The sequence below is a fragment of the Acomys russatus genome, chromosome 7 (genome assembly GCF_903995435.1).
Source record: "Acomys russatus chromosome 7, mAcoRus1.1, whole genome shotgun sequence".
Lineage (NCBI taxonomy): Eukaryota > Metazoa > Chordata > Mammalia > Rodentia > Muridae > Acomys > Acomys russatus.
This window is the reverse complement of record NC_067143.1, coordinates 58,323,637-58,338,515: the sequence shown is the minus strand read 5'-3', so window position 1 is coordinate 58,338,515 and position 14,879 is coordinate 58,323,637. Positions and strand designations below refer to the sequence as shown.

Genomic DNA, 14,879 nt, shown 5'->3' with positions numbered 1-14,879 from the left:
CAACTATAATCCCAAACAAGCTCTTTCTACCAAACCAAACCACAAGGGCAGAGCATAGTGCTTAAATATAGAGAACTTATTGGCATGCTCAAAGTCCTGGGTTGAATTCCCAGCACCACAAAGCAAAGCAATCAAATAACAATAAATCATGCTGTTTAAGAATTGCTATTCTTTTCAGGTTTCTACAGAGTCCAAGAACCTTGATGAGGCAGACTCCTGGAGAGAGCTTCAGGACACCAACAGAGTAATTTTTTTTCCTAGAGAGATAATTTGTTTAGATAAAAGGTTTTTTTTAAAAGCATTTTTCTTGGGCAGGAGCAAAGGATTGCTTCTGCATACATTCATACCAGTAATTTTCCTCAGTGGAGCACAATTCAAGATGACCACTCCTGAAAGTTCTTATCGCCAACTATCCTGTCATTCCAGGAGTTGATTTATTCTCCATTGGGCTGAATCCCTTATAATCAGCAGGGTTGTGAATACCCAGCCTCAGAACCCTGTTCTCTGCCTGTTCCCACCAACTGTTCTGAGCGCCACCTGTGCTTGGCAGAATTCCAGGAAGCAATGAAGAAAGCAAACACCTGGGGCAAAAAGGTACCGGAATGGGGCTCACAGGATGAGCTCTGGGAGGGCTGGACATGCACGGCTGGGATCTGGATTGTGTGAGAAGGCCCTAAAGGTCTCCCTGGCCAAAATTTTCATAGAGTGGTAACCTACTCCTGGCACTAAGCTTTTCGCTTAGCAACCTATGACCTCTGGGAGTGCCTTTTGTCACTCAGGCAGGGTGTCTACTGTTGTTTTAATTCCTTAGCATTTTCTGTTATAGGCACAGACTTTTATAGTATTGATAAGGAGAAGAAATATCATTTTTTTAAAAAAAAACAATGAATACTAAGTTTTTAACAATTGTCAAAATAAAATAGGATGGTTTTATTAACAAGCTTACTTAGGACATGTTAAGTTATATAGGGATAGGAAAACAAATTAAGAAACTCTGCCTCTAATATAAGACACAAACAAGATAGGGTACTATAAAGTTATGCTTAGAGAATATGGAATTATATGGAGATAATATAGGTCATAGTTTTGTTTCTAACATAGTTAAATAGTTGGTTTAAATATTTTAAATAAAATTCTTCAAATACTTGAACTACTGAATCATGCTTTTGTAAGCCTCCACGCTAGAGCCTCTTACTCTTTCCTGAGGAAGCAAATGTCTGCTCTTCCCCCTTGAGAAATGGCGTCACTGATAACTGCTTAGATAGGGCATTCTATGGGCTAAAGGTAAAACTATCGTAACTAGAGGCCACACACGGTTTCTGTGAGATCTGCTTAGCTGCAGAGAAAGTTTATTCTTGGGCAGGGAAAGAGAGACCACACCAGGATGGTCACGTTGACAAGGTTATGTCAAATGCTGAGTATCCTATAGAATCTATGAAATATTCATGCTCGAAGCTATACCACTTAAGCATTTGCTAGGGCCCTGCCACACACTAATAAAGAGTACTTCAGTTTCTCCGAGTGCCTGCTTAAATTCCCTGGTTGTCTGAGTGTCTCCTGCTCCCCCGGAACACTCTGTGTGGGACATTTTCAATCATTGCTTCTTTATGTTTATTTCCAAGTCCTCAGGGAAGATAAATCTGTCAAATATTCAGAGGTCAATACTGTATAACGGGATGTCTCCTTTATAATGCTCTCTGTCCTACATCCCAAACGAACAGCAGTTGTTCTCCAATTCAGCATCCAAGAGGGCATTACATGAAAATTTGCGATGCCCAAGACAGCAAGGAGTGAACTCACCACATATATCAAATCGTGGTACTCAGAAGAGATTCGTTGGGTTCCCTGTGACCTGAAATACTCCATCTTGGAAAGAGGTTCTTTAATAAAGGAAACTTACAATGCTCAGAAAGTAAAAAAAGAAAAAGAAAAAAAAATCACCAGTCTCAGGAAGTTACAAGATTCACAAGACCCCTCTAAAAGTTATATAAACAGGAACACTTGTTGAGGAGGGAGATTCCCTGACCTATTAGTCACCTGTAAATTGTTGTTCAAGGAAGTTCTAGGGTTGCAGGTCTCACGGTTGTCACCCATTCTGCTTTTTCCACTTAAGAGTCATTCCTGCTCCTGTAACCCACCCCTTGCCAGTATTCCAGTAAGAAACCTTAAAAAACTCACTGACTTACTAAGTTTGGCTTGCTGTCAGCTTCCTATCTACTGTGAATAGAAATTTGTTCATGTTCGCTAAGAAAAGTTCACACAACATGGTACAGAGGTGTGATGGAGACCATGGCTTTATTAAGCTCCCTATCATCTGTAGTTATCCTCTGCGAGCTACTTTCCTTCCTCTTCTAGTGCCATCGTTGCAGTGGCACCCATCTCAGAGGGCCTTGCTTGCATTCAAAATGAGGTCAAGTGCTATTTGTGAAACAGAGAGAGCCAAGGCAAGACACAGCCTGAAAAATTCTATTTTGTAATGTGGAATGGTAACTGTCCTGGCAAGAGTTTTTAAAAAAAGAGATTTAGATACAGATAGATAGACAATAGATAGATGATGGATAATAGATAAATAGATTATAGGTAGATGATAGGCAGATGATAGGTAACAGGAAGAGTACAGAGGAGTCTCTTTCGAGAAAAGTTTTCAGAACATTTGCCCAAGCAACATCTGCCCCCATACCCCAGTCTGGACCAATCTTTAGAACAAAGGAAAAATTTGCCTTATATAATGTTTTAGGGGTGGTGGGGAATTTCACATCATATGATTTTAGGTCAACATAGCTTATGTGATAAAAGCATTGAGAAGCCAGGCACCACACACTAAGAGATAATCAACTCACATTACAGACTGCTCCTTAACTGTCTGCTCAGAGAAAGCCGCCGGGAGACTAGACCTGAAATGGGCTGTGGTCTGTGGTCTAGAGGTCCAGGTCCATGTTCTAACAGTAAACAAGTCACTTAGAATATTGCATAGACTATATCAAAACTACTGCAAAATGAATGACATTTTGGCCTTGGTATTGCTGCTGTTTTCCTTTAATCCACTATTGCATGTGTCCACCTTGTGCACTTTTTCATTGAAACCTAACGGATACACATAGAAGAGACACAGGTCATTCTTAATTTTGATGACTTCTCACAAGTTGCTTATACTTAGCAAACGTCATCAATGACATGCTGACACAGATCATAACAGTATGAGACAAGCCCTAGTGAGATATGTTGGGGAAGGAAATGGAAATTCACATGTGGCAGCACCTCCTATCTCTGAGGCATGCTCTGAGACCACTGCATGTCTGGGCGTGTCATCCCATTAAAATGTGTGATTTAGGAGGGGTGCTTGGATTGAGTTGGGAGAAGGAAAATCTCTTCCTTGAGATTATGTGGTACAATTACTGTTGGATACAGATTATATAGAACAAGGTGCTTACTTCTATAGAGAGAATAAGAGAAGCACTGCTCAGTGAGGTTCTCAAAGTCAAAGCCTGCTAGTCTAGACTTCTGACACCCTCATCTCTATATGTGAGACCAACTATGGGGATAGATCTTTTTCCTCAAAAATTTTTGGCATCACCATTTTTATTTTGGAAAATGTAGAACTTCTTGGGTCCGGAACACCCATGCTTTTTACTGCACAGGCTTGGACCTATTTGCTTTAAACGTGTTTTCCATCATTAAACAGACTGTATACTGTCTAATTAAATTCTCTACACTAATTTGCATCCCATACCTCCCTGCTTCCTTGTTTACAGTCTTAATTCTTCTTTCGTCTCAATTTGTACAGGGAGATGCCATGAGGAAGTCTCTTGTGTGAGAGAGGTTTGGCCCCAAAGGAGATAGGGAGAAGTGATGCTCCAAGTTTCTTCCCTTGAGCTCTCTCACCTGAGGGTACAAGTTGAAGCGATTTCAAGTTCTTTACAGAGAGAATAATTAAGGCACATGACTGTCATGTAATTTTCCCAAATCAGTGCCCTAAGTCTTATTTATGAATAGGCTTTGGGCCATGGAAATTACCAAGACAGATACACTAGGTAAGAAAGTACATCCTCTGCTTGTGTTGTGTGCTTGTCACTAGGGGTTTCTCCTTTGAAGTTCTCTTCACTGACTGCTGGAGACTTTCCGAAAAGGATACCTCAGTGCTCAGGGATTATCAGGCACAGGCAAATCTCTTGATTCTTCATGATTGTGTTTGATAATTTTAATTTTTTTTTTCAGAAAGAAGAACAAACATATTTTTCAGGGACCAATACTTTGATACATAATCATAGCTTAGAATTTCTGACTAGAACACTTGGTTACTGAGCTCAGTGCTTCCTCTTCTCATCTGGAGGTTGAAGCCTACTGAATGTCATGCCCACTGTAGCATTTGTCTGACTTATCTAAGACACTAGCGTAAGTTAATAAGAGAACAATTGCTCAATTGTTCTTATCACTCACAGTAGTATTATTTTAATTTTTGTTTAGTTTTAAAATAATATGTATGTCCATATATAGTCTTTGTATATGCCTATTCACCCACAGTCATTGCATATACTTATGAACTATAGTGCTACATCTCAATTTATTTATACAGTGTATTATTGTCAGATCAAAGCAATTAATATTTCTATTACTTGACTCAAGATGTCCATTTCTTTGTGCTGGGGATATTACAAACTTCTACGACATGGTTTGGCATGAACTGAAGGCTGTTGTAATTCATAGCCCTTCCATTGTGTTAGGAATGCTGTCTTAATATGTCTTATGGACCAAAGACTTTTGTAGGCATTGCACATATCTCCAAGAAGCAAACACAAACTTTGTTTTTCATAGTTACGTTCTTATGGTGGGTTGCGTTTTTGTATATGGAAATACAACTTGTAATAATAGGGAAAGAAATGGTGGGAGCCAGAGTTAAGAGTTCTGAAGTGTTGGGGGGACATCTGTTAAGGAGTAATTTTGCCTGCCTCATGTAGCTTGCTGTTTGTTTGGGTCTCTGGACTCAAATGTGTTTGGGACCACACAGAGTTTAGGAAATGGTTGGTTGCTGATCAGAATTTGCTGAGTAATTAATGATTTTATGAACGTTTGGAAAAGGAGGGGACTGGGGAAAGCAAAGAGAGAGAGACAGAGAGGGAGGAGTGGAAACTCTCAAATCAGCTCCGTAATGACCCTCAAGTGTTTTTTTTTTCTTAAGCTATTATGGCTACAAGGATGGGCACTGATATTCACCCCTCAAAATGTCACTTATGGTTAAATTCTAATACATGTGGCTAGTTCTTGTCTGGGCAGAATTTGGTAAGCTTGCAGCCACTTCACACGAAACTATAGTATTACCCACTATGAGCACATTTAAAAATACACCTTTGTCTGTGTGATCATTAACAGTGCTGTTACTTTTTAACAGCTCCATTCAATTCTTCTAGTCTTGAATGCAGTAAATATTTTAACATAGATACAAGTAACATTATATGGACTGAGAAAGTTGTATTTTGGAATAATATGTATATATTATATATATGCATATAAATACACATGTAACATATATCAGTGAAAAAGGATGCCACTAAGTAATAAAAATGCATATAAAATTTCCATAACTGAATTATTAGGTTATTATAAAAATTTTTGAGTTAAGTTCATAAATATTTATTTATGTACTTTATTTTTTATGATCTTAAATTTTATATTTACCTAATACTGCATAAAGCAAGAGATGCCTATAAGATGGTATAGTTAAAATAAGCTTTAGAAAACATTTCTGGGCTGAGAGATGGCTCAGAGGTTAAAAGCACTGGCTGCTCTTCCAAAGGTCCCTAGTTCAATTCCCAGCAAGCACATGGTGGTTAACTACTATCTATAATAAGATCTGGTGGCCTCTTCTGGTGTGCAAGTATACATGCAGGCAAAGCACTGTTTTTAAAAAAAAGACAGAAAAAAGAAAAAAAGAAAGACAACATTTCTATTAACTTTAAAGCTGTGTTTAAATTTCAAACTACATAGAATACAGCTTGTGATAGAAAATTGACAGTATTTTATGTTTCAGGCCAGATTTCTTAGCAAGAATTATCTATTCCTCCATTTATATTTCAAGGACTCATTAATGCAAGTTGTAAGCCATCCTCCAAGTTGCTAATTGTGATGTTGGTACCCTCCTCTCATGCTCCGTGCTGGGGTCAGTACAGGCTGGAGATATTTCACTGGACACTCATTTGGCATACACTATGTCCCTGAGACATTATAGGACTCTACTCCTGTAATGAAGGGACAGAATGACAGCTCTGTGGCGGAGTTCATCCTTCTGGGCTTTTCTCACCTTCCTGAACTCCGAGTACACATGTTTAGAGTTTTCTTGGTTATTTATCTGGTGACTCTGACAGGAAATGCCACCATTGTCACTGTCATCTTTCTGGACCGGAGCCTGCACATCCCCATGTACCTGTTTCTGCAGAACTTGTCTGTGGTGGAAGCGAGCTTCAGCACAGCCATTATGCCCGAAATGCTGGTGGTTCTGAGTAGTGAGAAAGCGACCATTTCCTTTGGGAGATGTTTTGCCCAGATGTATTTCATTCTTCTCTTTGGTGTGACCGAGTGTTTTCTCCTGGGGGCGATGGCTTTTGACCGATTTGCTGCAATCTGCCATCCTCTATCCTACCCGGTGATTATGAACAAAAGGGTCTTCATGAAACTAGTGACGTTCTCATGGGTCTCGGGGATCATGGTAGCTACTGTGCAGACCACATGGGTGTTTAGCTTCCCTTTCTGTGGTCCTAGGAAAATTAATCATATATCATGTGAAACCCCAGCAGTGCTGGAGCTCGCATGCGCAGACACGTTCCTGTTTGAGGTCTACGCCTTTACAGGCACCATTTTGGTCGTCCTGGTTCCCTTCCTGTTGATTCTCTTGTCTTACACTCGAATTCTCTTTGCCATCCTGAGGATGCCATCCACCACAGGGAGGCAGAAAGCCTTTTCCACATGTGCCTCTCACCTCACATCTGTTATCCTCTTCTATGGCACAGCGTGCATGACTTATTTGCAGCCTAAATCCAGGCTCTCGCCAGACACCAAGAAACTGATGTCACTGGCTTATTCTCTGCTGACCCCTCTGCTGAATCCCCTCATCTACAGCTTGAGAAACAAAGAGATGAAAAGGGCTGTGGTGAAAGTATGGCAAAGAAAAGTGGCTTTACACACCATCTGAGTTGCTGAGAAGCCATGTGACAATTGGAAACCATTCAAAGAAACCCTACTTTAGTAAATCGTGGAAAGGGGGATTCCTCTTTCAATGTTTCAGTCATTTGTTTTAAAGAATGTATACATTTTATAATATGATGTAAAAATCTGCATATATTTGTGAATTGTGGCTATCCAGGTTATTGTTACAGTGTTGTCATTAAGAGGATGCTTCACTAACTCTTAATTTCACATATTCATACATTTGAAACTTTGTTTTTTGGGCATCTGATGGGCTGAATGCTCTCTCTCTCTCTCTCTCTCTCTCTCTCTCTCTCTCTCTCTCTCTCTCTCTCTCTCTCCCTCCTCACCTATGACTTATCATTCCATCTAGTTTGATATGGACGTGTATCCGGGTTTGTCTGTGCAATTCTGATATTCAACTCACAGCCACACTGTTGTTAAGCAGTTGCTCTGTCTCTCTCTGTAGTACTTACTATTCCAGCCCAGTTTTCATCAGCTTGAATAACTATTGAAGAATTACTTTTTAAAAATGACTCTAAAGGTGTATTGAGACCCACAAACACCAAGAATTTCAAGAAAGTAACAGATATGTTGATGACTTCTGTTGTTTCTAGAGTGAAAATGTATGAGTAAAAAAACCCTAATGGTTCAGAAATTAACATGGTTTATCATAAAGTGCCTTCCCAACCATGATATTTCATAAAGTATTGATTGTTTAAATTACCAGTAGGCCCATACTTCCTGGAAGGTTGGTATTATAGCATGAGGGTTCTGTGTTAGACAACACACTTTTTTTTTTTAAATGATGTAGTCTATCTCACCAAACTGTGCTCCATAAGAACAACCCGTTCTTTGCCATCAAAGAAAACTTTCCCATGAACTCATGCTGGTTGTCACTATGTATGAGAGACTTTTGTGCAATTATGAAAATGTTGTACAACTATATACTTGTATATTTATATTTATATTTATATTTATATACCTCACTAGTCCATTAAAAACTTGTGATGCTTGGTCTGAAAAAAAAAAACCCTAATGGATATATTTGGGAGGCTCAAAATACCTTCTGTAATGGTCCCCAGTGGCTTAAAGAGAGGCTTCTCTGATGAGGGTTGGTCACTATAGTATTGTGTGGGTATAAGGATAAGATGTCTAGTGTATAAAGGATTTATGCTGGTTTAGCAAAGTGTCAGAAGTACATTATTTTCTAAGGGCCATACAGGCAAAACATCCACATATGTACAATTTGGTCGCATTCATATATTTATATATATTTAAATATTTGGTGCAAGAGTGTGTGCATAGTTTTAAAACCTATTTTGGGGTTCTTTGACATCCAAGACATGTTCATGCATTAGAATAGACCAAGGCAATGGACCTGAACACATGGCCATAGTTCACATGAACAGCTGACTATCTGTCGTTTGCTAATGTTCAACAAATCTGCACCATGGGTAATATACATCTTCATCTTGTTGTGTCTGTGTCTCCTTGGCCCCCTCATCTTGTCTGGTCAGTTCTTTCTGCCTCTCAGACCATAACACAAAGACTAGGAGGCTCCATTTTAACCCCATGTCATCAGGAGTGACCTTTGACCTGAGAATGTCTATTCTCCTCCTCCGACTTAAAAACATATTTATTTATTATGTTTACAGTGTTCTGCCTTCAGGTCAGAAGAAGAAACCAGATTTCATTATAGGTGGTTGTGAGCCACCATGTGGTTGCTGGGACTTGAACTCAGGACCTTTGGAAGAACAGCCAGTGAGTCCTCTTAACCTCTGAGCCACCTCCAGACCTTCTCCTCCAACTTCTTGTGATGACATGGGTGCAGTACAAGAGAACACCCAAAACACCTGAGTCAGTAAACTATTTGGTTTCATGCTTTTCAATTTCTTGTGACTACAGATGTTCAAGAAAAAGCCCAATTCTGAAGTCATTGTTGTCCTCTTTGTCACATACCATTTTATTCATTTTAGAAAATAATTCATATTAAATAAAGGCATCTAAAAGTGCCCCATATCTGTATTATCAGGCCATTTGGGTTATGGGTGTGGCTTCTGTTGTTATGAGGACACATTCTCATAGCAAAGTCTCTGATCATCTGATTTGTGTTTGGAGCCTGATGGACTTTTTTTTAAATAGGGAAATATGTCTGTACTGGTCAAAGAATGGATAGGTCCCTATCACCCATCATGAGATACAAATGTGATTATTTAGTTGTTTCTATTTTTTTTATTCTCGAATCATGGCCACATGCCATTTCCTCCCCAGAATAAATAAACATTTTGCAACAATGTTTGAATTTCCAGCCTTCAGAAAAATAAAACAAAACTTCTTTTGTTGAAGCCATCCAGTTTGTAACGCATGATTACACCATTCCATGGGAATCAGAATGTGTGTATTTTTAGGGGTATTTAATTCTATTTCTCATGATACATAATACTTACTAAAGAAGACTTACTAAAAACCCGAGGCTTAAAGTCAACTGGACAATGAATATGTTCATTCTGTAAATGTATACCTTGACCATATGCTTAGTTTTTGATCTCTACTGTGTTTGCTGAGCACACAAACTCTTACCATTTGAGATTTTAATCTCTTCCTGTTATGTGAGAAGTTTCTTTGTATATATATGTCATCACTGTTTCTGCTCTGATTATTCTGACACAAAGGAATGGCAAAGTGTGGCTTGCTTGACACTCTAGAGTGGCAGCAAGACTCTCATCTCACCAGCACCATTCTTGGGGAGCACGTTTCGTACAGCTATGAGCTAGTTTTGCCACTGATCTCTTTAACTCACTTTCATGCCCTTACAGCCTGTTAACCCAGTAATGGAGGCCTAATGCAATCACATTTTTGGTGGTGTTCCAGGAACAGCAAGGTAGGAAAGATAGTCTAATGAAAGGAACTTATTTTAAGCAAATTAAACAGGTGCTCAAACATAGTCACAATTGTGATAACTGTTACAAAGGAAACAGGATGCAGTGATGCAATAAGAAGAAAGCCTTGCTTCCTTGACTCCTGGAAGAGCAGAAGATGGAGATTCCTTGAGAAAATGAGCTTTTAAACCTTTGTGTGAGTCCTTAAAGGCTGATAGAAAATCTAGAAAGACAGCTGGGACAATAGACAATGGAGCAATCCAGGAGGAAGAAGGGGCTGAGTGTTTAAAGGTCTTGATGTGAGTTATTCCAGGAAAGGAGGATCTAGAGAGGGCACGCAAGGCGTGGGATGGAGAGATGAGCAGAAGAGACCACACAAAACCTTATGAACAGTGAGAACACCGAATTTCAGCGAGTAGCCATAGTTGGATAATGGACAGCTTTGTGCCAAGGAGAGACATTGCCAGATCTGAACCTTTGAAAATCCTCTGGCTGCTGAGTAACTAATATGGAGGAAGAGGACACGGGAATGATGAAGGAAGAGGCAATGGCACCCAGGTGAGAATGGCGCTGGCTCAGGCTAGGAGGGCCACTGAGGAAGCAGACACCGTGAATGCTTCTAGGCATACTTAAGAAGTGAGCCTGGTTAGGGATTGGATGCCAGGAGCAGACAGGAGAAAGGGAAGTGTCAAGAATAAGGCTACATTTCAGGTTGGAGGGCCTAGTTATTGAGATATGAAACATTGACTGGGAAGACTATTTGGAGGAAGTTGAAATCCAATTTTGAGAGAGCAATCTTAAAACACCTGTGTGAAACCAGTGAGATTTATAAACCAGGCTCAGAGTGGTGACTGTTTTGGGGCAAGGGTGACAGACTTATAGGGCAAAAGCTGGGGAGGGATGCAGGCTCCAGGTATTTAAAAAAATACCACAGTGTTGTTTATTATGATATATTTTTTAAAACATAGAACTAAATGCAGAAAAGTGACTTTTTTCTTCAAGAAGTCATTATTCTCATTTCTAATAAAACAAAGAAGATGATTACTGGTAGAAATAGTTGACCATTAGCGTCATAATTCGCCTAGACATGATCCACAAATTTATGTTCTTTCTGCTATTTGCCATAAAGTGTAAAATTGGAGCTAGAAGGAAAGTTTTTTTTTTTTTAGTTTCCAACACACGAAAAATTCTGTTTTATATTTTGTGAGAGGCCGCACTCACATTCGCCATTACAAGATGGCGCTGACATCCTGTGTCCCAAACTGGTAAACAAGTAATCTGCGCATGTGCGAAGGAACTTTCCACTTGTTGTGCTCTGCCTCTCCCGTGGCGTCATATCGCCTGATGAGTAACAGCCAATCAGGGACTGACACATCCTAAGCGGAGAACAGTTTCCTATATAAGGGATGGGTTTCTGCTGTTTGGGGTCTCCATTTTACTTGTCGTAAGCTTATGCTCTCCCTCTTAAGATGCATTAAAGCTTTACTGCAGAAGGATCCTGTGTGTGCAGCGTCGTTCTTGCTGGCGAGACGGTAACGCGAGTCACAATATTTTAGCAAGGCATGTGTGTACATGCCCACACATGTACACAGACATGGCAGAGGTAGGCAGATCTCTGAGTTCTAGACCAGACTGGTCTAAAAAGCAAGTTCAGGACAGCTAAGGCTACACAGAGAAACCCTGTCTCAGGGGGAAAAAAGGCTCTAGGTACACTATAAATATATAGTTTTTTTTTGCATGCAATTTTTAAAATAATGGTAGTATTAAAAATAGGGTTCACTGTGTTAGACTAAATTATATTACTGCATAGGCTGCATTTAATGGAGGGAGGTCTTTTTAAATTGGAGAGACTGCAATGTATTTGAGGTCCCTACGGGTGGGTGGGCCGGCGAGATCCAAATAGAAAGTTTGAAGTCCTTACGGGTGGGTGGGCCGGCGAGATCCAAATAGAAAGAGTGAATCGGCTTAGTACAGGGCTTGTGCCGATGTGTTTTCTTGGTAAAAGGTGAACACGAATAGATAAACTGGTATATAAGTAACAGGGAGAAATGGAGTCCTATGAAGCTAAGCAGAGATGGGTTTGCACAGATTGGGAGAGCAGGGGTTCAGAATCAAGAGCTAAGGAAGTGAATCAAGGAAAACTGTCAGAAGGAAGCTTCTAGGCTCTACTTTTGAGGCTAGCTTGGTCGACAAGGAAGCCAAGGCAATCCAAGAGTTCAAAGTGAGACTTTGTTTAAAAAACAAGCAATCCCCAACAACAGCAACAACAATCCCCCTCAGGAACAGTCATAGGGGAGGGGAATAATGGGAAAATGGGGGGGGGGGAATGGGAGGATACAAGGGATGGGATGAACATTGAGATGTAACAAGAATAAATTAATAAAAAAAATAAAAATAAAGAACAAAACAAACAAACAAACAAACAAACAAACAAGCAATCCCCAACAACAGCAACAACAAACAAAACCAACAGTTCCAAGCAAATATGTTATGGCAGAAAATGGATTGAATTCACACTGCCACCTAGTGGCTCAAGGGTGTAATTTATGTAATCTTGTAAACTTTGTGCCGAAAGTCCAGAGAACTAAACTTGGTCATGAATTTCAACATTCTTTCATTCATTCATTTATTATTCATGCATTCATTCATTTATCTATCTATTTATTTAAATTTATTTATTTAGTTACTTTACATCCGGTCCTCAAGCTCCTCCTTCCTCTTCTCCTAGTCCCGCCTTCTCATCCTTTTCCTCCTTTCCTTGTCCCCTTCAGAAAAGGGGAACCCTCCCTCCAATCAACCCAGTATGGTACATCAAGTCCCATCAGGACCAAGCACATCCTCTTCCACTGAAGCTGGACACGGCAGCCCAGCTAGGGGGAAAAAGCCCAGGCAATAGAGTCCATGTCAGAGACAGACCCCGCTCCACTTGCTAGGGGAACCACATATGTGTATGGAGCCTAGGTCCTGTGTGTGTGTGTGTGTGTGTGTGTGTGTGTGTGTGTGTGTGTGTGTGTGTGTGTGTTTGAAGGTCATATTTTCCTTTTCTCTCTGTGCTTTCTGTTCATGATAAGGAGATTGTGTCCTCTTTATCATGGATTAAATTTTCTAAAACTGTGAGATAAAAGAAATAGTTTTCCTCTGAGTTGTTTCCCTCAACCTGTTCTCTGGTCTTTTATCACAGCAACACAATGCCTAACAAACACAGGACCTTTGGTAACTGAGAAATGTGGTTACTGGTGTGACTTCCTGATCATGTAGCTCACAAGCCTTTGTAGCTGGATTGTGCAAGGAATCTGGAAAAATCTGAAAGGGTGGGCTAGAGTTCTGTTGCCACATTAGTGCTAGGATGCTGGAAGTGTATCTCAGTGGGCGTTATGGCATGAATATGAAATATCTCCCACACAAGTGTTTGAGCACTTGGTCCTCAGTAGATGTTATTTGGTGAAGGCATTTGGCCGTAGCTAGCTGATAGAAGCCACTAGAGATGAGCTTTGAGAGTGTAGCCTGGCCCTGCTAGCACAGGATTCTAACTCCCTCGTTGGCCCCATATGAAGTGTCTATTGCCACAGACCAAGCTGCTTCAGCCTCCGTGCCTTCTCTGCTAAGAAGCAGTGGTACAAATAGACTCCTCCTTTAAGTTGCTCCTGACCATCATTTTATTACAGCGATGATCTAAATAATCAAAACAGAAAATTGGTACTGACAAGTGGGGTTGCTGCACTGTGGTAAACTTGACCATGTTGTTAGCAAGCCATTGCAGATAGTTTGTGTGAAGAACATGGGAATATTTGGAGCTGGGATCTATGGAAGCCCTGGGCCATGTAAGCAGAGAGTAATGGGCTGTTCCTCTGGTCATTCAGAAATTCCACAATGCCAACAGAAGTGCAGTTAGTGAAGGCCAGGCTCAGGCAGGTTCAGAGGGCATAAACAAGGCTTTTGGGAGTGGCTAGAGGGCATATATGTGGCATTCTGGCAAAGAATCTGGCTTTGTTCTGCCCATGTTCTGAAAATATGAGTGAGGCTGGCTGGCTCCAAAATTAATGAACTAATTTGTTTGGTGGAGTCATTTTCAAAAACAGGACAGCATTTAGGGTGTGCTATGGTTATTGAGGAAGACGAAGTTTTATAAGCAGTCTGACTTCATGAAGGGCTTCAGATTCAGCCTCAGGCTGGGCAGGCCTGAGTTTCAGTTTCTTAGAAAATAAAACTGCAGTTCCTGGAAAAACAATAAATCAAGGGCAACCAACCAGCTTCTGGCCCAACACCTGTCCTGAGCCAAAAACAGTGACTTAGTAAGTATGCTGGAAAGTCCCTAGGTGCTGGACCAATGCTGAGTGCCTCCATAACCCCTAGACCATTGTCAACCAGTCACTGTAAAGGTTACCTAACCACTCTTGGAAATTCCCTGATGGTCTTTAAATTAAGCCTGCAAACTCACTTCAGGGTCGCCATTTTGTGAAGGTGCTAAGCCCTGCATGCTGGAAACCTCTGCATAATAAACACTGTTTGCTCTTGCCTACTGCCTGAGTCTGAGGTCTTTCTTCAGCAGCTCACCTGGACCCTAAAAGCTATTACTAGCTGTCTTTAGCCAGAGTTATAGTGAAAAATTTGAGCAAAAATGGACCAGAAAGATCAGAAAAAATGTGTAGTTTGGTGAGGAAAGAAGTTTGAATCCCTTAGGATTGGAGATAAAACAGATGCTGACACAGTGACTCCCGTGGTTAAAGAGATTAGAGCCATTAAAGAGAAGCCACACACTTCATGTCACAGTAAACAATAGGGAAGCTGTCTGCTGGAGGACAGGACCCCTCCTATAGGAGG

At 40.5% G+C, this 14,879-nt stretch overlaps 1 protein-coding gene across 1 annotated transcript; it reads left to right on the top strand.

Annotated features, from left to right (window-relative positions):
• The first annotated feature begins 6,238 nt into the window (after positions 1-6,238).
• LOC127192301 (olfactory receptor 10A3-like) lies at positions 6,239-7,183 on the top strand. Its single transcript, XM_051149627.1, has one exon. It carries the CDS (start codon positions 6,239-6,241, stop codon positions 7,181-7,183), a length of 945 nt encoding a protein of 314 aa, XP_051005584.1.
• Positions 7,184-14,879: the final 7,696 nt, after the last annotated feature.

Bases quoted from the DNA above. Each gene is read 5' to 3' on its own strand.
- LOC127192301 (XM_051149627.1), top strand. From the start codon at position 6,239: ATGAAGGGACAGAATGACAGCTCTGTGGCGGAGTTCATCCTTCTGGGC.